At 41.0% G+C, this 27,491-nt stretch overlaps 1 protein-coding gene across 2 annotated transcripts in view; it reads left to right on the top strand.

Annotated features, from left to right (window-relative positions):
* The first annotated feature begins 242 nt into the window (after window positions 1-242).
* The window catches only part of LOC126175954 (spindle assembly abnormal protein 6 homolog), a 144,287-nt gene continuing 117,038 nt past the window's right edge, over window positions 243-27,491 (top strand). For both annotated transcript variants that reach the window (XM_049923041.1, XM_049923040.1), the window contains exon 1: window positions 243-395. In XM_049923041.1, the coding sequence (XP_049778998.1) occupies window positions 294-395 (102 nt within the window). In that variant the 5' untranslated portion in view covers window positions 243-293. The remainder of the gene's footprint in view (window positions 396-27,491) is intronic.

Here is a 27,491-nt window from a genome sequence, read left to right as displayed (position 1 = left end):
AATTATGAAGTATTAAGAAGCTTTATTGTACGAGCGAGGCGAAGCGAGCGTAGCCGCGGCTGAGCGGCGAACTGGGCAACTTCGCCAGGCTTCCGTACTTCATGAATGAACTACTTCATTTGAACGCTTCACGGCAAAGAGTGAAATGAATGAAGTAGTTCACGGGAATGAACGAGTTCGACCCATCTCTATATGTAGCTAGCTTTACTGCTCCTGCCGAGCCTGTACAAGCCTGTGCCACGACACCCACTGCTGAGGCAGACCACTTTTCCCTCGCTGAGTCACGGCGCCATATGGCAACCAATCCAGCCTCTGCAACTGCAGCTGACACCCAACACATCCTTGCTGCACTCAACACGAGGCAGTCTTTGCAGCCTTCGCCACTTACACTTCAGGTCAGTCCTTCTCTGTTTAACATTGCTGCGTGTGATGTCACTTGGCCCAGAATGCCTAATGCTGTGCAAATCTGGCATCCATTAAGGTTAATGGCTCAAATGGCTCTGTGCACTATGGGACTTAACTTCTGAGGTCATCAGACCCCTAGAACTTAGAATTACTAAAACCTAACTAATCTAAGGACATCACACACATCCATGCCCGAGGCAGGACTCGAACTTGCGACCGTAGCGGTCGCGCGCTTCCAGACTGAAGCGCCCAGAACTGCTCGGCCACTCTGGCCGGACATTAAGATTATTAGATACGATACCTGTCATACGCTTCATACTGCCGAAAGTCCTGCTGTCCTGTCCGCACAATAGCACGCCACCTGTTGGCTGAGAAACGTCGCTCTGCAAAGAGTGCATTCAGGAATTGTTAAGCTTAGGGATCGTATGTCCTTCTGACAGCAACTGGTCTTCACCTTTTCATCTCATACCCAAAAACAATTTAACTTTCAGGCTTTATGGGGATTATCGTAGGCTCAATGCTGGCACTTAAGGTTGCCATACGTCGCGGATTTCACGGACAATCCGCGATTTTATGCTCGAAGACGGGTGTCCTGGACGAAGACGAAAATGTCCGCGAAAAAAGTGGCTAGTAAGCAAAAAAAAAAAAAAAAAAAAAAAAATTACCCAAGTTTTGCCACTTGCCACCGATCAAGTGTTTCATAACTCCTGCAAACTTGACGATAGCCGTTGAAACCTGTGCTGATATTCCGTGTCAGTTCAGAATCGCTCGGCTATTTTCAGAACAGACTGTGGAAGCAGTGCAATAATCGATTCTTTGCGATTGTGTCAGTTTTCCGTTGTTGGTTTACAATGAAACCTCCAGTACAGTGTCTGAGTGTGTGCATAAAATAACTGAAATGCAAACCAATGGTCACTTGCACAACATACCGATCCGTGTTTCAACCACATCTTTATAATCACCAAATTTTGTCCTTGATTTTCGTCCTTGGATTATGGCAACCATACTCGCACCATTTTAGACGATTACCACATCCCTCAGATTCAATTTCTAAATTGCAGTTACATGGTGCTCGGCATTCCAGCGTCATTGACTGTCGTAAGGAGTATCCCCAGGTTCCAATATACAAAGATGACATTCCAAAAACTGCCATTATAACTCCCTTTGCCTTGTTCGAATATTGCTTTATACCTCATAGACTTAACAATACAGCTCGGACGTGGCAATGTTTTGTGGACTCTTTATTTCTCCAATTTCCGTTTTGTCATGGTTATCTTGATGAAATTCTAATTTTGTTCGCCTCCACTGTTGAACATAAGCAGCACCTTTCCCAGATATTTGTGTACTCCTGGATAACGGCGTTGAGATAAATGACGACATATCAAAGCTGTATCTAACAGAAGTTACTTTCCTAGGTCACACCATGAACTCTAAAGACGTATGTCCCATCTCTAAACGTGTGGCTCATTTTTCGAGCTTACCACAGTCCGTCACTTTTCGTGGTCTATGGCGTTTCTTGGGCGTGATAAATTTTTTCAGGCGCCATATTCCTCATGCCGCCTCCCTTCAGACGCCTCTAACTGGCGCCTTACAATACAAGCATACCTCAGGCGATCGCAAGTCTACATCTACATCTACATTTATACTCCGCAAGCCACCCAAAGGTGTGTGGCGGAGGGCACTTTACGTGCCACTGTCATTACCTTCCTTTTCTGTTCCAGTCATGTATGGTTCGCGGGAAGAACGACTGTCTGAAAGCCTCCGTGCGCGCTCGAATCTCTCTAATTTTACATTCGTGATCTCCTCGGGAGGTATAAGTAGGGGGAAGCAATATATTCGATACCTCATCCAGAAACGCACCCTCTCGAAACCTGGCGAGCAAGCTACACCGCGATGCACAGCGCCTCTCTTGCAGTCTGCCACTTGAGTTTGCTAAACATCTCCGTAACGCTATCACGGTTACCAAATAACCCTGTGACGAAGCGCGCCTCTCTTCTTTGGATCTTCTCTATCTCCTCCGTCAACCCGATCTGGTACGGATCCCACACTGGTGAGCAATACTCAAGTATAGGTCGAACGAATGTTTTGTAAGCCACCTCCTTTGTTGATGGACTACATTTTCTAAGGACTCTCCCAACGAATCTCAACTTGGTACCCGCCTTACCAACAATTAATTTTATATGATCATATAACTTCAAATCGTTCCACACGCATACGCCCAGATATTTTACAGAAGTAACTGCTACCAGTGTTTGTTCCGCTATCATATAATCATACAATAAAGGATCCTTCTTTCTATGTATTCGCAATACATTACATATGGTCAGTTGCCACTGCCTGCACCAAGTGCCTATCCGCTGCAGATCTTCCTGCATTTCGCTACAATTTTCTAATGCTGCAACTTCTCTGTATACTACAGCATCATCTGCGAAACGCCGCATGGAACTTCCAACACTATCTACTAGGTCATTTATATATATTGTGAAAAGCATAGGTCCATAACACTCGCCTGTGGCACGCCAAAGGTTTCTTTAACGTCTGTAGACGTCTCTCCATTGATAACAACATGCTGTGTTCTGTTTGCTAAAAACTCTTCAATCCAGCCACACAGCTAGTCTGATGTTCCGTAGGCTCTTACTTTGTTTATCAGGCGACAGTGCGGAACTGTATCGTACGCCTTCCGGAAGTCAAGGAAAATAGCATCTACCTGGGAGCCTGTATCTAATATTTTGTGGGTCTCATGAACAAATAAAGCGAGTTGGGTCTCACACGATCGCTGTTTCCGGAATCCATGTTGATTCCTACAGAGTAGATTCTGGGTTTCCAAAAACAACATGATACTCGAGCAAAAAACATGTTCTAAAATTCTACAACAGATCGACGTCAAAGATATAGATCTATAGTTTTGCGCATCTGCTCGACGACCCTTCTTGAAGACTGGGACTACCTGTGCTCTTTTCCAATCATTTGGAACCTTCCGTTCCTCTAGAGACTTGCGGTACACGGCTGTTAGAGGGGGGGGGGGGGGGGCAAGTTCTTTCGCGTACTCTGTGTAGAATCGAATTGGTATCCCATCAGGTCCAGTGGACTTTCCTCTGTTGAGTGATTCCAGTTGCTTTTCTATTCCTTGAACACTTATTTCGATGTCAGTCATTTTTTCGTTTGTGCGAGGATTTAGAGAAGGAACTGCAGTGCGGTCTTCCTCTGTGAAACAGCTTTGGACAAGGTGTTTAGTATTTCAGCTTTACGCGTGTCATCCTCTGTTTCAATGCCATCATCATCCCGGAGTGTCTGGGTATGCTGTTTCGAGCCACTTACTGATTTAACGTAAGACCAGAACTTCCTAGGATTTTCTGTCAAGTCGGTACATAGAATTTTACTTTCTAATTCACTGAACGCTTCACGCATAGACTTCCTTACGCTAGCTTTGACATCGTTTAGCTTCTGTTTGTCTGAGAGGTTTTGACTGCGTTTAAACTTGGAGTGAAGCTCTCTTTGCTTTCGCAGTAGTTTCCTAACTTTGTTGTTGAACCACGGTGGGTTTTTCCCGTCCCTCACAGTTTTACTCGGCACGTACCTGTCTAAAACGCATTTTACGATTACGTTGAACTTTTTCCATAAACACTCAACATTGTCAGTGTCGGAACAGAAATTTTCGTTTGATTTGTTAGGTAGTCTGAAATCTGCCTTCTATTACTCTTCCTAAACAGATAAACCTTCCCCCCTTTTTTTATATTCCTATCAACTTCCATATTCAGGGATGCTGCAACGGCCTTATGATCACGTGGTCCCAAGACATGACTCGAGCCTTTAATGACCTAGCTCTAGCTGATGCAGTCACGCTAGCTCATCCCAGCGCCAACTAATCAATTTCACGCACTACTGTCGCTTGCGATACCGCGATCGGCGCTGTGCTGCGACGACAATAGACAAGACGTCTTAGCCACTTTACTTCTTTTTAAAAATACTGTCTGCTTCTCATAAGTGGGCTGCCTTTAATAGGGGACTTCTTGCTATGTATGAAGCCATACGCTATCTTCGTGAGTACATGAGGGCATGTGACGTCACTATTCACTTGGACCACCATTCCATTGTCGACATGCTCCGTAATCCTGCCAGTGATTGCCCTCCACAGCGCTTTCGACACATGGACTTCATCAGCCAATATATGACAGACATCCATTTTATCAAAGGCGTGGATAACACTGTAGCAGACTACATGTCATGCAGTCATACTATCACAAACCTCTTCAACCTGGCAGAACTCGAGCATTTACAAACTACAGATCCTCAGGGCCAGTCACTAACTACTAACAACTCCACCTCCCTGACATCCGACCATGCTCTTTCCCTGGCGTCGCACAACTGATCCTTTGTAATACATCGACAAACACACCACGGCCAATTGTACCTCTTCTCCTTCACGAGACCATCTTTTCTTCACAACATGGACTAACTCACTTGAACACCAGCTCGTCACTGAATATTTCGTTTGATCAAACATTAAGAAATACTGCCATGAGTGGACTCAAGCATGCAGTGCCAGTGTGCTGAAGTTGGTCGGCATGTTCAGCCATCTCTTGGACACTTTGACATTTTGAAGCGACATTTTAAACACGTATTTATGGACCTCATCAGCACCCTACCCCTTCTAATGCCCAACACTAATTTCTGTCCATCACTGACTGCATAACGAAATGGGTAGAGTCGGTCCCTTTGAACGATGTATTGGCATATACTGTGACTCGAGCATTCATTGCCTGCTGGGTATCCCATTTTGGTTGCCCTTAATCCATCACCAAGAATCAGGGATGCCAGTTCCAATCTTTGCTCTTTGACCGCTTGCATATTCTATGCGGTGCCAAGTGATTTCGTAGGACAGCTTATCACCTACAGAGTAACAGGTTGGTCGAACACTGGCACCGAATGCTGAAAGCGAGCTATGTGTCACTCATACTCTTGGTGTGATCCACTTCAATGGGTTCTGTTGGGCATACACACAGCCTATAAAGACGATTTGAAAGCCTGACGGGGAGAAATCCTTTGCAGCGAGCCCCTTGTACTACCTGTTGAATTTGTCGAGGACTGCAATACTACTCATGACGAGTTACTGTCCTCTCTAGTCATGCAAGTTGGCTCTCATATCGCGCGCATGCGCATACCACAACCCGCAGCACACATGCCCACATGCTTTACTCCCTAAAGATTTTGCAAGCAGTGACTTTGTCATGCTACGAGATGACATCGTTCGTCTCTCTTAGAACTTCCATTGGTGAGGACAGTCTGCTTACAGTTCATATCCAATACGATCAGCTACAGCTCTTGCAACCTTCCCCTGTCCCAGGTCCCTCTCCCTCTGTGCCAACCAGCATGGTTACAAGATTAAGTCGTGTCTTCACTTTCCTCCACCCTGATCCATCTCCCTTTCTCTCACTGCCATATTCAGGGCCTCATCGGGTTCTCTGTCAGTCGGAAAATACAATGACTGTCATGCTAAACACCGAACCACAAACAGTCTCCCTACGGCAGGTTAAGCCAGTGTGGGCTTTTGCAAGCCACACCTCAGACGATGAGGACTCAGAGCTCTCCCCAAATGCAGCCACAACGAGCGACTCGATTCCTGGCAAGTGTTCACTCCCACCTCGCACTCCCTTCCTGCTTGTCAGGGCAGTGCTAGTGATAGTGTTCCTAGCAGTTAAAGTGTTGCACGTGATGAATCAGCCATACCTTTCTTCTCACTGGACACACCTTCTGGTGTTATGGCTACATTCATTGTCAACGTCTCTGCATACCCCAGCGAGGATATTTTCTTGCAGCATCATAAAGACTATTTGTTTATTATTCAAGCACCACCTCGCTCCCTTGGAGACTCTGATTGTAACCTAACACTCATCTAACCTTTCCAATTACATACTAACTTTGTAGACAGCTCTTAGAATTCCATTGGTGAGGATGGTCTGTTTACAGTTCACATCCAATGTGATCAGCTACAGCCCTTGCAACCTACACCTATCCAGGTCTCACTCCCCTGTGCAGGCTGATCTCTGCGCCAACCAGCATGGTTACAAGATTAAGTCGTGTCTTCACTTTCCTCCACCCTGATCCATCTCCCTTTCTCTCACTGCTACTACTCTGTGCTCCACACTCTGAGGGGGTGGTGGTGGTGGGGGGGGGGAGGGGGGAGAGGCCTCTGTGGTGGATCGATGTATCAAGTAATGTGAAATATCTGTACCGAGATCTTCTTTGACCTGTACCGAGGAGTCTGGCAGTCTCAGTGAGTCTATTGTTTACTGTAGAACTATACAGTTAAGTCTGTAAATGTGTTACTTATAATAAAGCATTACGAAATCCTCCTGCACCCACAGACAATTCAATAATCGTTCACTTTGTTGACATGAACAATATACGATAGAGTGCAATGCTTCTTTCCAGTAAGCAAACAAGCAATGGTTTCAGAATTAAAGCTTCATTTGCTATCGATACAAATACAGTAAATGTGGAATTAAATGGATTAGGAAAACGTCCTTTCCACATCACATACTTCTCTTCTTAGTTATTGTAAATAAAGCCTATCAACCGGAAATAAGTAACATTAATGAGGCCAAATGTGTCATATTGCTAGAGAAAATACACATGCAAGCGAACCCAGAATAACGTTACCAGGGAATAAACTCGGGCTGACTTAACCGGTGATTTTTGGTCTGTCTCCGAGTTTAAGTGGGGAATAACTTTTAAAGATGGTAGGCATAGTGACACATGCCGACCATGGTGACAAGATTTCGACTGAACTGTTTGCGAGAACGAAGAAGGTGAGACGATACAGATTCCGAGTTTATATTCAGATTTCGCTTATCAAGTTTCTGCTGTAGTGGAAATATTGTAATATCTTAACCAAATCTAAAAACCACACAAGTTATGCGTACTGTTCGTATAAACACTTTTTCTGTCTTATACAAAACAGCGATTTTTCATGTTGCAAAACGTTTTGATAACAGTAGTGTCACAGTTTCACTCAGCCACATTACGTCAACAGCAGAAATATTGTTCCACTCGGTTTTTATTTATTTATTTATTGGGAATGCTCCTTTTTGTAACCATTACAGCAGTGTCAGAATAACTTTCCGCCTTTTAGTGAAACTATTAGGAATACAGGCCCATTAATGCTTCAGAGTGACAATATTACCTCCCACCCATCGTTATTCACTGAAGCCTGTGAACTGTTTGTGATTACACAGGCTAAGCTTAACACAGTAGGATTAAGAGGGAATTAGCATTTTTTCTTTTTTTAAAACAATGGTGATGCTTCCCAAGCTATAAAACATAGCTGTTGTGTTTCTCAGTTATTACTATTATTGACATAAACCCATCTATATTTATCATAAATAATAGTTAAATGTTGTTTGTTGTTGTGGTCTTCAGTCCTGAGACTGGTTAAATATGTATGTAATAAGAGCATAACAGGAATCTAGTTATTGAATCTCCATGATTGGTCGGCCGCTGTGGCCGAGCGGTTCTAGGCGCTTCAGTCCAGAACCGCACTGCTGCTGCGATCGCAGGTTCGAATCCTGCCTCGGGCATGGATGTGTATGATGTCCTTAGGTTAGTTTGGTTTAAGTATTAGTAAGTCTAGGGGACTGATGACCTCAGATGTTAAGTCCCATAGTGCTTAGAGCCATTTGAACCATTTGCATGGTTGTAGAAGGTGTGACTGGAATGCTATGTTTTTAAGTTTCGTTGAATATCAAGTGATTTTCAGTGTCCTTTTTTTATGTCAAACTGTTGCTAGTTGAGGATAATTTAAATCGAAATATCTTATAGGGCATTTGTGTGAAGAACGATTTTTCTGAAATTGATGGCTTATTATAATTGTTTAATGTAACAAAACGTTTGATAATGCTGAGTTCACTCAACCACATCTATAGCACAAGATACTGTTGATTCTTATCCCCCACATTCCATATTTTAGAGGATGCTTCAGACTGACAAAATTATCCACAACCTAGCATTATTCCCAGAAACACGTAAACAGTAAAATGAATAAGAAAGTCAATTTTTTTAAGGAAGTTATAGCAGACAGCTGTTGATAGCTGTTGTATTTTTCAGCTATTAGTACTATCCAGATAACCGCATCCATAAAGTAATTGTTATCTTTGTGTTGTAAGAAGCTAACATGAATCTTTACTTATTGAATCTACATAATCATAGGAGTGGAAGGAGTAGCTGGCAAGTTATGTTTTTAAATTTCCCTTGAACTGTCTCATGTAATTTTTTTTTCTTTCTTTCAGAAATGACACTGTTCCACCAATGGATAAGCTATTGTGCGCGCAAAATGCCGTGGCCGCTAGATGCGCAGTTGGCTGGGGAAGCGTGGGGAGAGTGGCAGGCGTGGGGGATCGCTCAGAGCACTGTAGGAGGGGGGGGGGGGAAGTGCCGTTCTAAACTGAAGCCTACACTCACAGTTTTGGTAAACATTAAGCGGAGCCCCTTCCACACCCACACTTACATGGTGACCAAAAAGATATGCACCTCTTCTTTGGTTAGTATCTAAAAAGAATTCCACCAAAAACACAGCGATTTATTTTCGCTTAGTTTGTTAACCATTTGTAACTTTCAGAGAAGAGTCACGAGTGGGGAATTTCGAGTAAAACCTACACATTTCTCTTCTTGCCATGTTAAAATTTGCGTCTTTTGCCAGAACTCACCGGAGATCATTCAGTCTCACCTCACTAACACGTTGTGCATACGCAATCGTGACAGAATTCTGAAACAATGGTTGTTAAGTTTGTTAGGTGAGGAACTGAGTCAAGTAAAGTCAGCATCTTATGAGAAAGCGCATCCTCTGTACAAAATAAAAGTGTAATGACTTCACTTATGTTGTCCCAAAACCCATAGAATTTCTCGTTTCACTAGCTATCGTTGGACCTTGGAAATTTCATCATAAAAGTCTGGAATTAGTGGGATAACACGGTAGATAATGAAATTTTGCATAACAAACATACTGCAAAATACTCTCCCCTATGTGTGCTTCCATTTGCCAAACTTTCATTTCGATATCTCAAACCGTTTATGAAGTATAAGGAATGTTGTGGATATTTCACTCTGGCTTTATCGCTGGCGCGGCACGATAACAAATGAGTGCACTACTTCAGATCAGTTTTCTTGAGACAGAGACCTCCAACCAAGTCCAAACAAGCATTCAATATGTTAGCTAAATTTCACACGCAGCAGTATATTATGTAACATGTACCAGACGCAAAATCATAGCGATCCCATTTTTTCACTGCAAACATTTTCGAATTTCGCTCAGTGTCTTACTTCCACGTAAATATCCTAATAACTATGACCATTAACGAAATGATGGGCACATCATAATGAACCTGACATATAAAGCTACAAGTAAAGCAAAATTTTTTTTTATCGAATAGTTTCTGAAAAATCTCTTGAGAAAGACTGCATTGCATGCGTGTCGACTCTGTCGTCGTCGACCGGTCGCAAGGTGGCAAAGGTTTGTCGACCTCCCCTTCTGGACAAACGAATTAACTCACCCAGCACTTTGGACGAAAAATGGTCACTGCACGTCGGCCTAGTATCCTACGTGACCCGTACTACTGATATTCGATTATTTTTCCCGCTGGTGATTCCCGTCTGTCCATTGGAGACTTCATTGATATTAGTAAGGAAACAGGCAGCAGGATTATTAAAAGGATGTGTATAACAGTGGTCAACATGCACAAGAGACAGTTTTTTAATTATTTCATTTCTATGGTGTAACTAAATGAAAATGAGGTAAACAAGTGTACATGGATAAATATATTTTTATTCTGAAACATTTGTTTTAATTTTTATTTTTTGATCCTAATTTTCAGCTTTATGGTCCTCTTTTTTAACGAGTACAGTTCTTCCTACCTTCTCTGTTCTTGTCAAGCTCCTACAACTCTACTAATTATTTCTCAATTGAAAACAGGTATTTTTATTCTGAAAAAAGAACTGACAGATCTGAGATGAGATGACTGTACAAAAGAAGGAAAAACACAGTGAAGGTGTCATCCCTCCACTTACTTCCTCTTCCCTCCCAGATCACATATGGAGATGATTGCACAAGCGAAAATTATGTATCAAATAGTTACTGTTCTTCAAACATTTATATTGAGATACAATAACAACAGCCTCCAGTTTGATATGTGCCATAGTTACATTATTACCTAGGATTATAAAAAAGATAACGGTTTCTTATTGTGAAATCGGCGTATTATTTTTCATATATACTCTCAATATAATTAACAATCATCACATCATAGAAACAGAATTTATGTATCCCCAGGAACTGCAAAAGTGGATGCACAAATAGTATTCAATAATTCAGCAAGGGTATTTTCTGTAGAACTTGAATTGCTACTGCAATGATTTAATCATTCTAAAGTGTAAAAACAACAGCAAGCTAGCCAGTAATACCTCTCAGAATTTTCGATCAAATTAATCTGCAAGATGTCTGTGTTGTCACAGTTTGTTGGAGAGACTGAAAAGACCAGCTATTTCACAAAACAGACAGCATTTCATAGTTTCTTGTATATTAGGTACCTACTTACAATTCGCCATCTACTATGCAGCTGCATTTGATGGAATACTATTGTGTATAGAAACGTTGCATCTGAATCGACTGGCTGTGGTGTCCTGTTGACAACTTTATCAAATCGTGTATTTCATAACACATAATTTGGAACTAACATTCCACATATGGGGTGCCACCAATATATAGCCTCTGCTACCTTTTCTAGGCATAATTGTTATGTGTTTCTTTATTTTTCGTTTTTTAATAGTACTTCTGCTGTAGCTGCTCTGTCGGTCTATGTGAGGTTATTTGTGAATAGAAACTGCTGCATATATTTTCTCATACTTTATTCAGAAATCTAGACAGATCTCTTACTGGTCAAACGACATATACCTGACCCTTTAACTGATTTCAAGATGGATTTTTATATTTTTACATGCATAAGTATCCTAACAATTTACTTAAAAGTTTTGCCCTAATACTTTCATGGAATGAGACCACAGTAGTTTTCGTGTTTTCTGCTACACTCTTGATCTCATTTACGGTATCTATGAGCCTCAAAGTATCCTCAAGCAAATACGTTTGCGATCTGGAACGCTTATTACTCATGTTTGACACGCTATTTCTGCAGATGACAACTAACAAGGGAAACTCCCCACCACACCCTCCTCAGATTTGGTGGTAACAGGGCCCAGTGGACAGTCTGTCGAAAACAACTCAGATCAAGCACGAAAACAGGAAGAAGGTGTACTGAACTGTGGAAGAAAAAGGAAAATAGAAGCAGTGAATGGTCCAAGATCAACAAGTGCAAGATCGAGCGACTTTAAGTAAACGAGGTGTCGTGGTCATGTGGTCACGATGTTGGACTGGAACGGAAGAACCAGGTTCAAATCTCCCTCATGCCCCACTTTTTTTCACAAAATTATGAACTGTCCATCTGGTCATTGACGTCTTTTCGCTTTATTCAAATTTGTGTCAATATCGTGGTGTAACGTACGTTTGTAACAGCGACATGTAACGAAGTGACCACCACACGAGCATACCTTCTATCTGTTCTACAGGAGTACCACATGTTTTACCTCTTGCCTTCGATTGTGGAGGTTTTGACTCTTCAATTCCAATTGTTGTTTTCATTTTTGTGAGAGGTCTATGAGGTACTCACCTGCTGCCACTATTCATCACATTTACTTGGTAACATATTTTTACACATGACTCATATGCTAAACCAGTATATAGTATGACGATTGCCAAGGCAACAGAAAGAGAACAGACACACCACTGACCGGACGGACAGTTCATAAATTTGTGAAAAAAAAGGGGGCATGGGGGAGGTTTGAACACGATCTCCAGCTTTACAGTCCAACACTGTGACGATACAACAACCACGTTGCCGTCGTTATTGCGAGTCGCTCGATGTTGCACATCTTGAACTTCGCCCGCTCACCATTTCTATTTTGCTTCTTTTTTTCAAAGTTCAGTGCACCTTCCTCTTGTTTTCATGCTTGGTCTGTGTTCAGTTGTTGACAGACTATACACTGGGTCTTTTTACCATTAAATCTGAGGGAGTGAGACTGGAAGTTTCCCTTGTAAGTAAATATGAAATGAAGCGGACACAATACCCAGTGAGCTCTTCAGTTGTTCCCAACTTAAGTAGACATGAACGATATTCCGGGAATAACTGGGGAATAAAATGTCATTGTATAACATGCAGTCCAAGTTAACCCATGGTTAGCCTATTCCTCGGTTAGCTATCTCTGGACTTCTCCTGAGAGTGTACAAATGGCCCAATATGTTATTCACTTAAGGGGAGCCGCATGTGCCTATGCTGCCCATGTTAAAACCACTAAGTTTGAGGAACATTTATGAATAAACTACCAAATAGAAAAATTTGAATTTTTTTTACATATAGAATGGTTTAGTATTGCAGTTATGACAGAGAGATTTTGGAGTATCTTTTCTAGTTTCCTTCCAATTATTCTTTTATTAATGAGCCAAATTTTTTTACAAATAATTGCTTTATAATTAAACTGAAATGAAACTACTGAACATATTGCCAAATGGCTGTGTTACAATGTAAGTTTGACCACTAGGAGTGCTGTATAAAAATTTCATCTCTCTAGCTTGAGTGGATTTTGAGAAAATGTTCCTTATATTCGAAAAATTCTAATTTATGGGAAATGGCTATCAAAGTTTCTCAATACATTCCTGCACTATAGGATGGATTATCAGGGTCTTCTTCTTCATCCTCCAAAAGCTTCCTCTTCTGTCTTCTTTTCTGGCCTGTTGTTCCATCATACTTCATACGCCTTTCTCTTCTCTCTGCTCCTCTTATCCTTTCTCTGTCAATATTTCTTAGTGCTCGTACAGTGTTCACCCCAGCTGTAAATCCTACTGCCTTCAGAACTTCCACTGTTCCCTTGGTTGTAGGTTGCTATTGCATCATAAATGCCAAAGTGCAGTGTTTTTATGCTTACAAACACCCTTTTAGGAATCACTTTCCAAATCAAATTGTTTACGCTCTCATTAGGATTCTGCATCTTTCCGTGTAGACATTTGTGTAACAATTCTGGCTGTGCTAAGTCATGAAAAATTGGTTTTATTGCATTTATCACAGCTGCTGGCAAACCATGTTTGTGATCATAGTCCTTTTTTGCATTATATTTGCACCAGGAATCTTTTGGGCACAGGGTATTCATTGGAAGAGGCAGTATGAAGGAACAATGCCCACACTGCTTTTCGCATGTCACTAACATTACTAGTATTTTGCCTTATAGGATACCCATAGTATCTCTGTAGACGTTCAATCACCTCATCAGTAAGCCTGCCTCTCCCTCCTATTGTCTTTCCATCACTGAGCTTACTTGAACCCAAAGTTTGTTTGAGCCTTCGAAGCCTTGCACCCATACGCTTTTGCACATGCCCAATGCATTCCAACTCTTAACAACTACAAATTCATTTCCATATGGTTTCAGTTCCTCTATAGTCTTGAAACCTTTGGAGTCACCTTCCCCAAGGTAGTATTTGTACCTAACATTGTATCTGGGAACTGAATGTTCGAAAATTTGTTTCACTCCATCCACTTTCATTACTCCACTTGATCCACTAAAATTTGCCTCACAGGTTCCACTGTGCTCTCCTTTGATTTTATTTTTGCACCTACAATGTTTTGATAATATTGCAACATCTATCATTTTTGCACTATCACCACAAGTAGCAGTTACAACCCCATTCAGGGATTTATGACCCCTCTTTTGCCAGGAACCATCTAATGCCACTACCAAATCCCTAGAACCACCGTTCATTTCTACAGATTCCTCCACAGCTTCCTTCATGGTTTTCAAAGCCACATCTTCAACAGAGGATCCTACCAGTTCACAGTAGTACCCAAATTTGCTTGGAGGCGATGGCAAGTTCATAATACCACAAAACAGTTTACCAGCAGCAGATCCTTTTCCAAAGGATCGAAGACCATACACAAGTCGAACATTCACATCAAACACTCTAGATCGTCCATTTTCACCAAAGAGACTGGCATGGGAATTGTAGAAAGTCACTTGATACTTGCAACATGCGCAGATTATATTCATCTCACAAGCTAAACCAAAGTGCTTTGTTATCTCTAGTCCCACTCCTACACTTGAACACATTTTGCACACAACACTTTCTTTCAGCACAGAAGATAATAATCCTATATTCAGTACTTCGTTAATATCATCACTGTCACTAACATATTCACGAAATCTGTCACTTCCACCAGTCAGCTTCTTGCTAGAAGATGTCACACGGCTATGGCCGGCCATGTGTTGCTTAGCAGAAGAACGCACTGTTTCAGTAATTGTAGTATCGCAACTTGGTATTAGTGTTAATTTTCTTTTCCCTGCGTTCTTCCTCTTCTTATATACATGGTTACTAAAACGTGGCATCGTAACCAGAACAACGCTTTACACAAGAAGTATAATACTACCAACAACAGGTGCAACACTGAACTAATTCGAAACGGTAAACAGCAAAGAGACGATGTTCCGCGCTCTTAGCGCTTCATTTGTCACAGAAAACAATGTAACCAACCCTTGCACACTCACTGTATGCGTAACATAAGGCGCTGTATGCGTAACAGACCGAGAAAATTCCAAGCAGTTCGCCAGGAACTCACGATAGGGTGTTAGATGCATTCAGAGGCCGCCCATTTCCTCTGCAGGCGTGGGAGAAAATGGTAATAACTCCACTTCTAGGGCGAGTAGAACAATAATTCAAAGTTTACATTAAAGAGGAATGTTCCAATTAATGTTCGGTAGCAAAAAAAATCGTAATTTTTTGGATTTGACCACTTCCGGCTCCCCTTAAGCATTACAGTTTACAGCTGTCGCGCATACAGGTTAGAAATAATGAACAAGAAGCATTCGTAAACAGTAGTCTGCTAATATTTTGGGCTATTTAACATGGCGGCAAGTACCACCCACTCTGGCTTCAAAACAAAGTCTACAGCCCCATCTCCCTTCTTCTTTTTACCCTCATGGTTTTCAACACAGTCTGCTGTGATTTCCGCGCTCTGTTGGTAGCATTGTCGCTGTAGTGCAGTCTGCGATGTGTAATTGCTTAGGAAGCGCCATGTTTGAAATGAAGAGAGTGGCTGCTGGAATTAACAAACACTTTGAGCACTTTGCTGTTAACAAAATCAGAATCATTTCTTGGAGTAAGTCAAACATGGGATAGTAAAATAAGCAAGGATTATTTCATAAAGATTTTCTATTCTGGTGCAAAAGAACGAGCTAGTGAGTGCAGAAGAAAACGAACATTAACCAGGAAATTACTGTTTTTATGTTTCTTCTGATGGTAGCAGGTACTTTTCCAAAAAATAGTTCAGTTAGGCCTTGAAAATCTACTGTTGTTGTTTCTTGCTTATTGGGGAATAATTAAATATAGAAACATGTAATTTTCGAAGACACACTAGAAACATAAATGCAGGTTTATATATTGTGGTATGACAGGGTAAATCAAAAATCTCTTTTGACGAGATATACACGTGCCCTTTTTGTAAGTTGTATACGATGTCACTACGTCATGACCAATGGTACGTCATTGATAAGTTAGGACTAAATTGACTTCGTCATATGACAATAGACAATAACAACAACAATAGTGGACATTACTGTAATCTTAGTACGACCAGAATCTGACATATGTCGTAGGCTGTGGTGGGCATCTCTGGCAAGCAGTCTTGTGTCTTGATTACTGGTGTTGTGGTGGTAACTTCGATGTCTCTTCCTGTATGTGCTGTAGTTAAGCATCACATGAATGATGCAGTTGAACAGACATTGACCGTTAACAATCGTAACTCCATGTTGACGTGGGTTTACAAGGTCAATTTTTTTGCCAGAATTGTGAAAGGTTGCTGATGACCATGTTATTTAGCACCCATTTTCGCCAGAAGTAATTATCCACACTGCTTTCATCTGTAGCTGCAGCACATTCATGCATCCTGCAGAGTAGACCTCTAGAATGAGACCATAGCTGGTGCAACTGTGAAATGAGGCATAGTAGATTGTTAGTAGGTATTGTTCTGTTACAGTGCCTTTAGGTTTCCTCAGAAAGTAGAAGATTTATGGCTTTTGCAAACACTACACACAAGGTAATATTTTCACTTTCACCATTCACAATAAGCCTGGTTTTCAACGGCTGACACATTTGTTCGTTTGGTGTAATCACTGTTATTTGATAACATAGCGCTTACACAGTCAAACTTACCCAAGATTTCCGGCATGATTTCTCACTGTAGATGCATATTTTTCTAACTTTAAAACTGAAACAATCATTGTGTCTTGCTTCCTGTTCATCACTGTATTTTGAGTCATCACTGTGTTAATTATCTTAACTTTTTGCATATTGTTTTTTGTGTTCATGCTCCATATGGCTGATAAGACCATGTTATGATGTCTCGTAGTATGGATTATGAAATTGCTTTAAAGCTGCAAAGACTATCTAAACGCCACCTTTGTAGTTGTTTTAATGTTTCGCAATGACACTGCCTACCACCATAAAGCATTTTATTCAAATACAGATGAGACGTAACTTCCTTTGATAACTGTGTACTGTTTATTAGTAAGTCTTATGTACCAAATCTTCTGATGGGTGTGAATGAAAAACCTCAAATATGTTGATACAGTCAAGTGCCTAAGGAAAATGACCAAGATATCTGATACATTATTCATGTTGCACTTTTATTGGGCCTCTACTCATTTCCAATTTGACCATGGGTGCACCTTTATTATTCAGAATCACCTGTGCCACCAAATACTGCATTTCAAAATTAGTCTGGGTTGAGGTAGGTATGGAAAAAAGCAGCTCCTATGTTCAGTGCAGAGGGTGTTGAGCCCCACTTTCTGCCTGGATGCAGCCTTTGGCATTGGGCATGCATTAGTCATGTCTGTGTCACAGATGCCAATACTCCATGCTTTTGGTCCACCTACACTGGATTCTAACATGCATCTTAATAACATGCAAGATGTATGGAGATTTTAGGTCAAGGATATAGCTAGTTGTCGTGAACAAAATTTAACATTATGTGATGGTACTGAATCACACTACATTACTCTGCTTATAGAAGGAAATTAAAATATTTAGAATTTTTTATTATAATAATTCTACACCTTCAGTTTTAGTAGACAGATTATTTGATATTTTAAGTGACTTGATATGCCAAACCATGCAATGCTAGAAGCTTTATCTGGACAGAGACATGGTGAGTTTTGGTTATCATTTAAGATGTTGAAATTTCGCTCTGTGTATTTCAAGCCCTTGGTTTGTGCAGTGATAACCATTTACATATAAATAAAAGGTAGGTGTGCAAAGTCTTTTAGTTGATTTATTATTGAGAATGTATAAAGTACATTACTTGTCTCTCTATTAAAGAAAGGAATGCAGAAAATGTTAAAAACTAAATTAAAAATAGTAGGACCAGTTATGAAAGACACACTAATGAGATACCGGAATGAATAGCCTACCTACAACCTTCTTAATGAAGCACAGTTGATTTCTAAAATAGCACAAGTACAGTATCAGCCGTAACAGACTTTACATAAGAAGTACTGTACTTGAAGCTCTTGACAAGGAATACTGTGCTACAGGCAAATTTTTAAACCTGTCTCAAGTTTCTGACACTGTTGACCACAAAATACTACTAAACAAATTAGGAACATTAAAGCTGACAGTCGCAGTGGGCTGGTCACAGCAGTTTCGCATGCCTACTGTAATCAGTCGCACTATGTGATTTTGTAAACATCTCTGTGGCAACGTCTCAGTGTTGCCGGAGTTCTGTAAGCAGCTATTATTTTATTCGCCTGCAGCTGTTTGTGCTCAGTACTTGAAAGCGCTGCCAGCTGTTATAGTTCAGTTTACACCAACTCGACTATAGGTATGATGAGAGAGAGCGCTAACAGGGGGGCCAGTCATATCTGGAAAATAGAGTCAAAAGATAAGAGATGGCCAATACTTCCATTGCTGTTAAATGCTTAGTGAAATAATTATCAGAGCCAAAATTGTATCAACATACCTGTTCCACAGGACAATATTTTGTGATTATTTTTAGTCATAATAAAAGTAAATAGCTTTCCAGATAGTGTAAGACGTGGAGAAAAATTCTCTTTGCTGATTAAAGCAACAATATAGTCACTGCTTTCCTAGTAGGAAACTGGAAACTTCAAGGATGTTCACAGTTGGGTAGAATGTAATGAACTGATGTTGAACCCAAGGAAAAGGATAGCATAAACTTCAGCTTTAAGAGGGTAAACAACTCTGTCACATTAAACACAAGTGATAAATCTTTAAGCTCATTTCTTGACGGTGTGGTTGTTCTCTTTGGATCAAGTGCACAAAATGTTGACATAATTTTCAAAATGCTGAAATGGCCCTTAAGAATAAAAACCAAAAGTAGCAGTCAGGCTCATTATAAAAAATGTTAAATAAGTTGGTATCCTTACGATAGTAAATGAATGCATCTGTCACACAGTGTGCACATCAGGAGAAACATTAGTCAGTTCTACATATGATTGTGGAGGAAGATTCATTTGGACTCACATATACTAAGGAAGAATAAATGAAAAATTGAAATACCTCAACTAAAGAAATGCAGTCAAAACTTACCTCTTCAGTGATGCATACTACACAGATAAAGATTGCTTAGAAAACTAAGACCATGGGTTGATTAAAAAAAGGTAACAACTAAAATACCCTTGCTACATTGTAATTTATATTCATTTGTAGTCTCCAATTTAGATCATAAAAGTTATTTATTAACACTTGTTGATTATACTGATACAGAAAATAAATGATGTATTCTTTGTAAGTGTGCAGATCCTATGATTGTCCAGAACTACAAATGACGTAATCGGCAGTAGCATAACTTGAATTATTGTAGTGGAAACCACTTGTAGGAGAGGCTGAAAATAATCAGTTTGCTGAATGGTATCACAGTCCACCAAAATAGAAGTTAGTGGATGCAACTACACACAACTCCCAAGCAAGCTCACTCATGTGTAATAGGGTAAAACTATAGGAGTGCCTGATGCAGAAATCAGATCCTGCTACGAGGTCACAGCCAGACAGCAGGTGCTGATCATTGAACTGCATGATCAGCTCCTGTGTGATCAAACTACAATTGCCAAAACCAGGCCATGGCCCAGCACCACATAATCAGTGCGGTTTGGCTGACCTACTGCCGCTTATGCCACACCTTCTGGGTACTGATGCACACCAGACGCTTGGAAAAGACCCAGAAACACTGATATTACTGTGGAATCAGCAGGGGGAAGCTGTATTTAACTACGGCGCAACCAGTTCATCATCATTTGACTAGCTGAGCAGAAACTGACGTCCAGTCTGTAGCAGTTGGAGCCATAGCTTAACTCTGCTGCCACTGGGTCACAAACAAGGGATCTCTGCCTGTCTGTCCAGCCTGGGCAGACAACACTGTGCCAGCCTTCTCCATTTGGCAGCTACAGGTTGACCCCGGCCAGTTCCCTGGCAGTGCCACTGGCCTTGGTTGCTGCCCTTGGCTGCATCCTGTTGTATCAGCTCACCTCACATACTGGAGGCACTAGCGCCATTTGTCATACATAATTGCCTGCAGCTGCAGTGCTGGAATATTATGAAAAGAATGAAATGCCCTTGAATGGCAGTACTAGCTGGATGGAATAATTAAAGACTTGTTCATGTTCAGGGAAGAATCAGGTTGAATGAATAAAGTACTGTGTATATGTCCACTGCTGATTCATCTGCCACTTCCCAAAATGTTTCCCGTGACGCTCAAATCATCTACGGACCTTACCACACCTGCAGGAAGACTCAGACCCATCATGACGAGCAAAAACTGCTCATGTTTCACTCTTGCTCCTCGACAACTATCCCTGGCCTTCTGCTCGGAAAACAATAAGACCAGGAATAACCAGCGTAGTGCAAATTTGTTGCTCATAGTTCAGTTGGCTATGGAGGGGAATACGTCAGCTAGTGAACAGAAGTCAGGCTGGACCTACGGCTGCTTGGCCTTAAAAGGCCAGCTGGTGGGCCCATGTGACTTCCTAACTGGAGATGCGACCCCACTGGATGCAGGTGTAGTGAGGTGTATCGATAGTGTGGCATCATCTATTGATATGTCCAGACAGATAAGAGGGGAGACATGGGGAAGCACGGGGCAGCAGGGTTATTGGCGTGAAGTTATCTGCAAATATAAACCGAATGAGGCAGTGTATTTGTTAAGACGCTAGTCTCTGATTTGGGAAGACAGAAGTTCAAGCCCTGTCTGGTCATCGCGTGTTTGGTTTTCCTAAATTATTTCAAGCAAATCCCATCAGCATTCCTTCAGCAAGATCATGGCTGAAGACTGTCTTGTACTTGGTCAGGGTTGTCATCTCTGTTTGGGAAAAAGGCATGATTGTTGGATTCACCCAGCTTGCAAAGATCCTGGGATAATGGAAACTGTTCATATATTCCTCTGTGACTACTAAAAGTCAAAGTTATTTTTGTCTGAACATACCTTTTCATACCATTCCATACAAAATTACTTGTGTTATGAACATGCTACTTGGTGGATCAGCAACTTAATCTCTAAAATTATGAGATAGCATTGTTAGCCAGTAATTATCTTCAGTAGCCAGAATTCTTAGTACTGCTGATAGACATGTACAGAAGTACAAGAAAGTGTCCTAATTTTTGCAACTGTTAATGTCCTTCTCAAACTGAAAGAAGTATTGGTTGGGGAAGGTTAAAAAGGAAGGGCGGATCACTCGGATCATAAGATGAGTGGAAGAAACCTGCTGTGAGGATGAGAGAGACAAAGTTAATCTCGAGATCCCCGCATCATCACAACGGTAGTTTCGAAAGCTAGGATAATTTTGTCGTATTTTTCTTATTTGCCTATCAGCGGTACTAAGTATTCCATTTCTGGACAGTAGTTACTGGGTAGCTGTACATTCTTATAATTTTATACTTTTCTCAGTTGACTTTTCCTTTTTATATATTAGTTAATCTGTTACTACATCTCTGTCAATACTCCGCAAGCCACCTTACAGTGTGTAGGTTCTCTCTTCTCTGTTTCATTTCTGAATAGTGTGTGATCAAATGAGTGTCGATAATCTTTTGTATGAGTTCTAATTTCTCTGGCTTTTCATCACAATAATTGTGTGAGACACGTGTGGGGCACTGATGCGTGTGATTTCAGAGGTCGTGTGTCCATACAGTTCACCGGCCACCTGGATCGGACCCCTGGTGTGCTCTGTTGAGCCACTAAAGAAACATTATTATTTAAGTGATCACAATTAAGTGCTCGGCCTATTCTTTACCCTTTATTGCTGTTGCCCAGTCAATGTATTCAGTACTGTGCGCAACCTGTATCTTACGTGTTGCTCCATAAATCGTTTTTGTTCTTTGTATAGCAAACTTGGTGATGAGTGGCGGTTATGTTTTCTCTGCATGCTAGTGTCAGTGCTAAGTCACGTGACGAATGTCTCAATGGAAGGAATACTCCAATGTATCATTGCTCAGTAGCACACTTTTTCAGAACAACAGCAGAATCTCGCCACTGCTCTACAAGTGGCATTAGTGTGTTCATGACAGGCTACTCTCCCATCAGTGCAAGCATCACCCTTTCTGGCATGCAATCAATCAGCTGAAGATTGGGACTCCTACGAGCCATGGTCACGCCAACATCCACAGGTTTTTCATGTGGACGATGCAAAGCTGAGTAGGGCTTTCTTTCTTTCCTAGATTTCGCCACGCACTTATCAGTTGTGCCAACTTGTGCCTTTGCAAGAACCAGCCAGCTTATCATTTTATGAAATGTGCAAGCTCCTCTCAACATATTGCTGTGCAGAATGCATTTCATTGTGATGTGTGTAGAATTTTACTGTTGTCATAAATGCTCAGACCAATCTTACAAAGGCTGGGCTGCAGAATTACCTGGGTTGAGCCCTCAGGTAAATGTTTCACTAGTACCCATCACGAATCCTACGTTGATCACATGGAGCATGATTTATTATTCCTCTGGCCGTGGATAGGGAAGTCTGAAAAAGCAATTCAGCGTGAGAATCCAATGCTTACAGATATGCTCAATATATCACTGTCCTTTGATGTGGCACAGGCCGCAGGCGATCGGGATGCTGCATGTCAGGAGGTATCAGAAGTTGTGAACTCAACCCCTGTTAGGCACGCTGCAAGTGTTCAAGATGACAGGGTAGCTTTTGCAGCAGTACAACCTTGCACTCAGCGTCACATGCGGCAGCCGCAGTTACGGCCACAGCACATACTACCTCATCCAACATGCTGTGTGCCCTAAGCATTGTGCGGTGTGCAACAAAGGAAGGCCACATTGCATCGGTGTGTAATTCCTCTTCAAACATGGTGGACACAGTGGTACCGAAGGACAAATATATATCTCAACAATGACTGTGTCCCTGAACAAATTGTGTATTGGCTTGCTTGTGTGTAATGAGCCACTAAAAATGTAAGTGTACATAGGAGCTGCAGTGACTTCATTAAACACATAAATGGGCTTGGGCTCCCCTTGGATCACACAGGTTTTATGGAAGTTGGTTAGCTGCAGTAAACAGCAGATTCTGATCCTAGGTCAGTTCTCTGTCCCTGTCTCTTTCAAGTCTGTTGTTCACTCTGTCACTTTGTTGTAGATCATTACTATACTGCAAATCTGTTTAGGTTAGATATGTTTAACGCTTTCCATTTCTCCATTGCCGATGAGGTACATTTAGTGTCAGATCAAGTTCTGTATCAGCAACTGAAATCTCTCTGCTCTTAGTTTTTGTCTTTGTTTTCCCTTGGGCTCAATTGTGCAACTGGTTTTCAGCTCCACATTACCATGAAAGAGTCCGCTCCCTAATTTTCTTCAGGTGCGAATCACGTTGCATGACTCTGTCAAGGTCAGATTAGTCCATTTGATGATGCTCAATGTCATTCGGCTTATTTCTTCCAGTGAATGGGCTGCACCACTGGTCATCATTAAGAAGCCGACAGGTAAGCTTCGCCTCTGCCGCATTTTCAGTGTTATGATTAATGTACAGTTCATGATAAATACATACCATTTGCTATGCCCTGACAAGTTGCTAGCAAAATTGTCAGGTGGCCACTACTTTTCCAAGACTGATTTTTCGGAAGTGTACCTCCAGCTCCCCATGGATGAGGTCACTAAGTGTCTGTATCAATATCAGTGCTTGCCTTTTGGTGTCATTAGGATGCTCACAATTTTCAGCATTTTTTAAGGACAGCCGATAGTCTCTGTACCTGGCTGCATCAGTTACCATGACAATATCATTATTTCAGGTGTTTCCACTGAATTTGGACCTTAATAAAAAGAACACTCACAATCAGGCTACCAGTGAAAAGGGACAGCTTTACATAAGAGTACTTGAAGGGGCGGGGCCAATGTGCTTCCACCAGGAATAAATTTATAATAGTATGCAATCTTTCCAAGAAAGGCTTGCATCTCTTTGACGTTGGTAGGCAAATCTGTAATGACATTGACATGCTGACATAAAGTGTTGACACCAGCACAGGAGACTTCAAAACTGAGTTAGATGATAGGCGGCTGAAAAATTTATGATTTACCCAAGCTACATTTCAATGCAGCAGCCTGTAGCACGGTGAACAAGGCACAAAGGTTCCACAAACATTCATCAGATGAGGGACCTCAGACCACAATATCATCCAGGTAGTTAATGCAACTCGGCACGCAGGCTGTAAGTTGCACTCAAAATCATTAGAAAATAGGAGTAGTGTTAGCCACACTGAATGAGAGGTACGGGTATTGATATGACCTGAAGGGGGTATTCACTCTGAGGACACATTTGGAATCATCATCCAGAGGCAATTGCAAGTACGCTTCTGAAAAATCTATTTTGGTAAAATATTGGCTTCTGGAAAGCTATGCTAACAGTTCCTCTGGATGGGTTAGGGGATAGATATCAATAATAGACTGTGAATTTACAGACACTTTAAAATCACCACAGAGCCAAAGGTTTGTGTTAGGTTTCTTGACAATTACCAATGGAGTTGTCTGTTTACTAGTGGAGACAGATGTGATAACATCCATAAATGTAAGTTGATCTAGTTCCAATTTGACTTGAACAGGGAGGAATATTGCGAGCTGAGCACATCCAGTTGTTGGTATGGAACTTGATCTGATACCAGGTGCCCTTCATCAGAAATAGAGAACCCAAAAATTCTTAAGGCATCTAACGGAAATAAGTTGTCAGGTCAAAGTCCGAACAACTGGTTTGTACACTATGGAAGTAGGAAAACTGTCCCAATATGGGTATTTGTTGTTTGTTGTAATTCATGAGCTGACAAGAGACGATAAAATGCCAGTGATCCCAGATCGACGTAGGTTTCAGAATTTAATAAAATCACTGCAGCACCTGTGTCCAGTTGCTTCTTTTATCATGTTGTCCATCACATGTACTTTAATGTACAATTTGTTTGGGGCTACTGTCGCTTGGGAGACACTGTTCACATCCATGCTCATGCCTGGTGAAGGAGGTTGAGAGGTGCACACATGCAATGTGCTCTGGTTGTATGCTGCCCAACGCCTTGAGCATGCTGCCTGATCATGTTGAACAAAACAATAAGGGCATATCAGTAGAGGAGCAAACTTCTTGAGCTAACCAACGGCGGCTGAGGAGGAGAGGAGGCGGTGGTGGCTACTTCACACCATGCTTCTATCTGATTTCCTTCTGCCATAGATACCTCAAAAGACTGAGCTTTGTTCAGAACATTTGTGAGAGAGGGATTTTCACATTGTAAAGCAAGATCACAAACTTTCCTGTCAAGGACCAGGTGTATTATAGCATCATAAACCATAGAATCAACATATGAGCCCCAGTGTGCCTCAATAACAAAATGGCAATGACAGCTAAACCCATGAAGTTCCACTGCCCAGTGTCTACATGACTGTTGTGGCTGCTTTTGACAATGGTAGAACTCAACACAAGCAGAAATAACATGAGTACATTTGCAGAGATAATTTGCGAGCAATTGACACTTTTCATCGGGCAGGTTCATGAAAAGGAGCTAGCTGACACAAAAGTTGATGAACACGAGGAGAAATCCAAAACAAAAATAAAGCCTTACACAAGTTGGGGTCAGAGACTCCTAAACTTTGAAATCGTTGCCAAAGTTGTTTTTCATATCTTTCCCAGTCTTCCGCAGACTCTTCATACGGAGGAAACAGTGGGGGTTGTGTCAATGATGGAGAAGCCTTCCACATCAGTGAGGCTGCCACATTGTTTAGTGCCATGGTACCAGCCTACCGCTGATTGCTGAGAGCTCAGTGTTTAACAAGAGAGTGAAGAACTTCCACTGACATCAACAAGAGATTGAAGAATTTCTACTGACATGTTGGCTGTATATAGAACCAGAGAAACAAAACACACAGAGTAGAATATCACACCCGTCGCCAAGTATGTTGTAACATTGTACAGGCACAATATCAGAACTAAAACAAACCAAGTTTTATTCAGCTTACACATGAAGAGAGCCACAATAACACTGAATGAAGTATAGAACACTACAAATTCTCATAACTATAGAACACATCAATATACAGTCTCATAGGTTAGTGCACAATAAGCAAATAAACATAAGTTAGACCGAGGGCCTGGTGCACTGGGCTTGTATTGGGCTGTTGTGTACATGGCACAAAGCTTGCTGTGCCATCTGTCCAGTTTTCAATGTGACCTGTGTAGGTTGGCTGTGGAGGCACTTATATTGTGTACTGTTTGATTACGTGCACTCAGACTGTATGATTACAACATGAATGTTCATCAGTAAAACAGTGTCAGTTTGATGTGTTTGCCAGTGTATGCCAGTTGCCAAAGGTGATCCATTAAAAGAATAAAGATTCTGTAAGTAGTCACATCATTCACAAATGTGCTTTCTAGAATATAGTGCTCACAGAAGTCTTGTACCTTTTGCTGTCCTACACAGTTGCTGCCATTTTGTTTTTCTATATTGACACCAGTCTCATACTTTAATTGTAACAACGTACAGATACTGTAAAGTTGTTACTATTCGTGCTGATAATGTAGAAACACTCCAGATACACAGACTGCACAGTGCCTCACTACCAGTCGTGCTCCAATGCATTGTGGTTTATTTATTATAACTGTCAAGTGGCAGTGCAGTTTGTGGTTGAAAACAGGATCTCATGAAGACTTGAGAATGAAATTTCTCATATGTGATAACTGAAGTGTCAAATATTTGTTCCACTTCTGAAAGTCTAGAATGCCTAAGAAGGAAACAATATATGTTTTACATCAAAAGCTGTAAAATTTCTCTCGTCCATACAAGTAATGTGACACCCCTACCCTTCTACCACTGTCTTTTTTTTGCATATAGAAATAAAAGGGTAGCTTACATAAAATTACAATACATAAATATTTGTAAAGTCAGGGGTTTTGTTTTTACTGTCTTCAGTAAATCAGCTAATTGGAAATAAATGGAGATGATAAAGGCTTTTCAGCAAACAGTATTTTAGAGATGTCTTCTTCATCTGGAATACATAAAAAAGTTCTAGACTCTGTAGGCAGATAACTGTAAAAATCAATAAGTGAAAGGTGAACTTTGTAGAGCAACACCTCCTTCAATACTTCATTTTTTAATCTTTAGCAAAAACTCATGCATTTTGACTAATTATGTCATCGTAACACAACAGACTATTAAATCACCATACATTCTGTTGTAAATGGAAGTTTTTTGTGTGAATGAAGATAATTAATTCGATAACTGCTGTACATCCATTAACACCTTCTTATATGTGGTTGGACACTTAAAAATGCATAATACTTTGAGAGTTGTAAACATTTATTCTAGATGTACAGGATTCTACAGTAGAGACAATAGCTTGCTGTAGTTTTGTAACATTTACATGACATTTGTGCTTGCAGTATTTTCACAGAACTGCAACAACAGAAAGAGATGTAAATAAATCAGAAATATAAAGGGTCCACCACATAACATGTCAAAGAAAAGTTAGTTTAAT

The sequence above is a fragment of the Schistocerca cancellata genome, chromosome 3, assembly GCF_023864275.1.
Source record: "Schistocerca cancellata isolate TAMUIC-IGC-003103 chromosome 3, iqSchCanc2.1, whole genome shotgun sequence".
NCBI lineage: Eukaryota > Metazoa > Arthropoda > Insecta > Orthoptera > Acrididae > Schistocerca > Schistocerca cancellata.
Note: the sequence above shows the minus strand (reverse complement) of the source record. Positions and strands in the feature narration are given on the sequence as shown.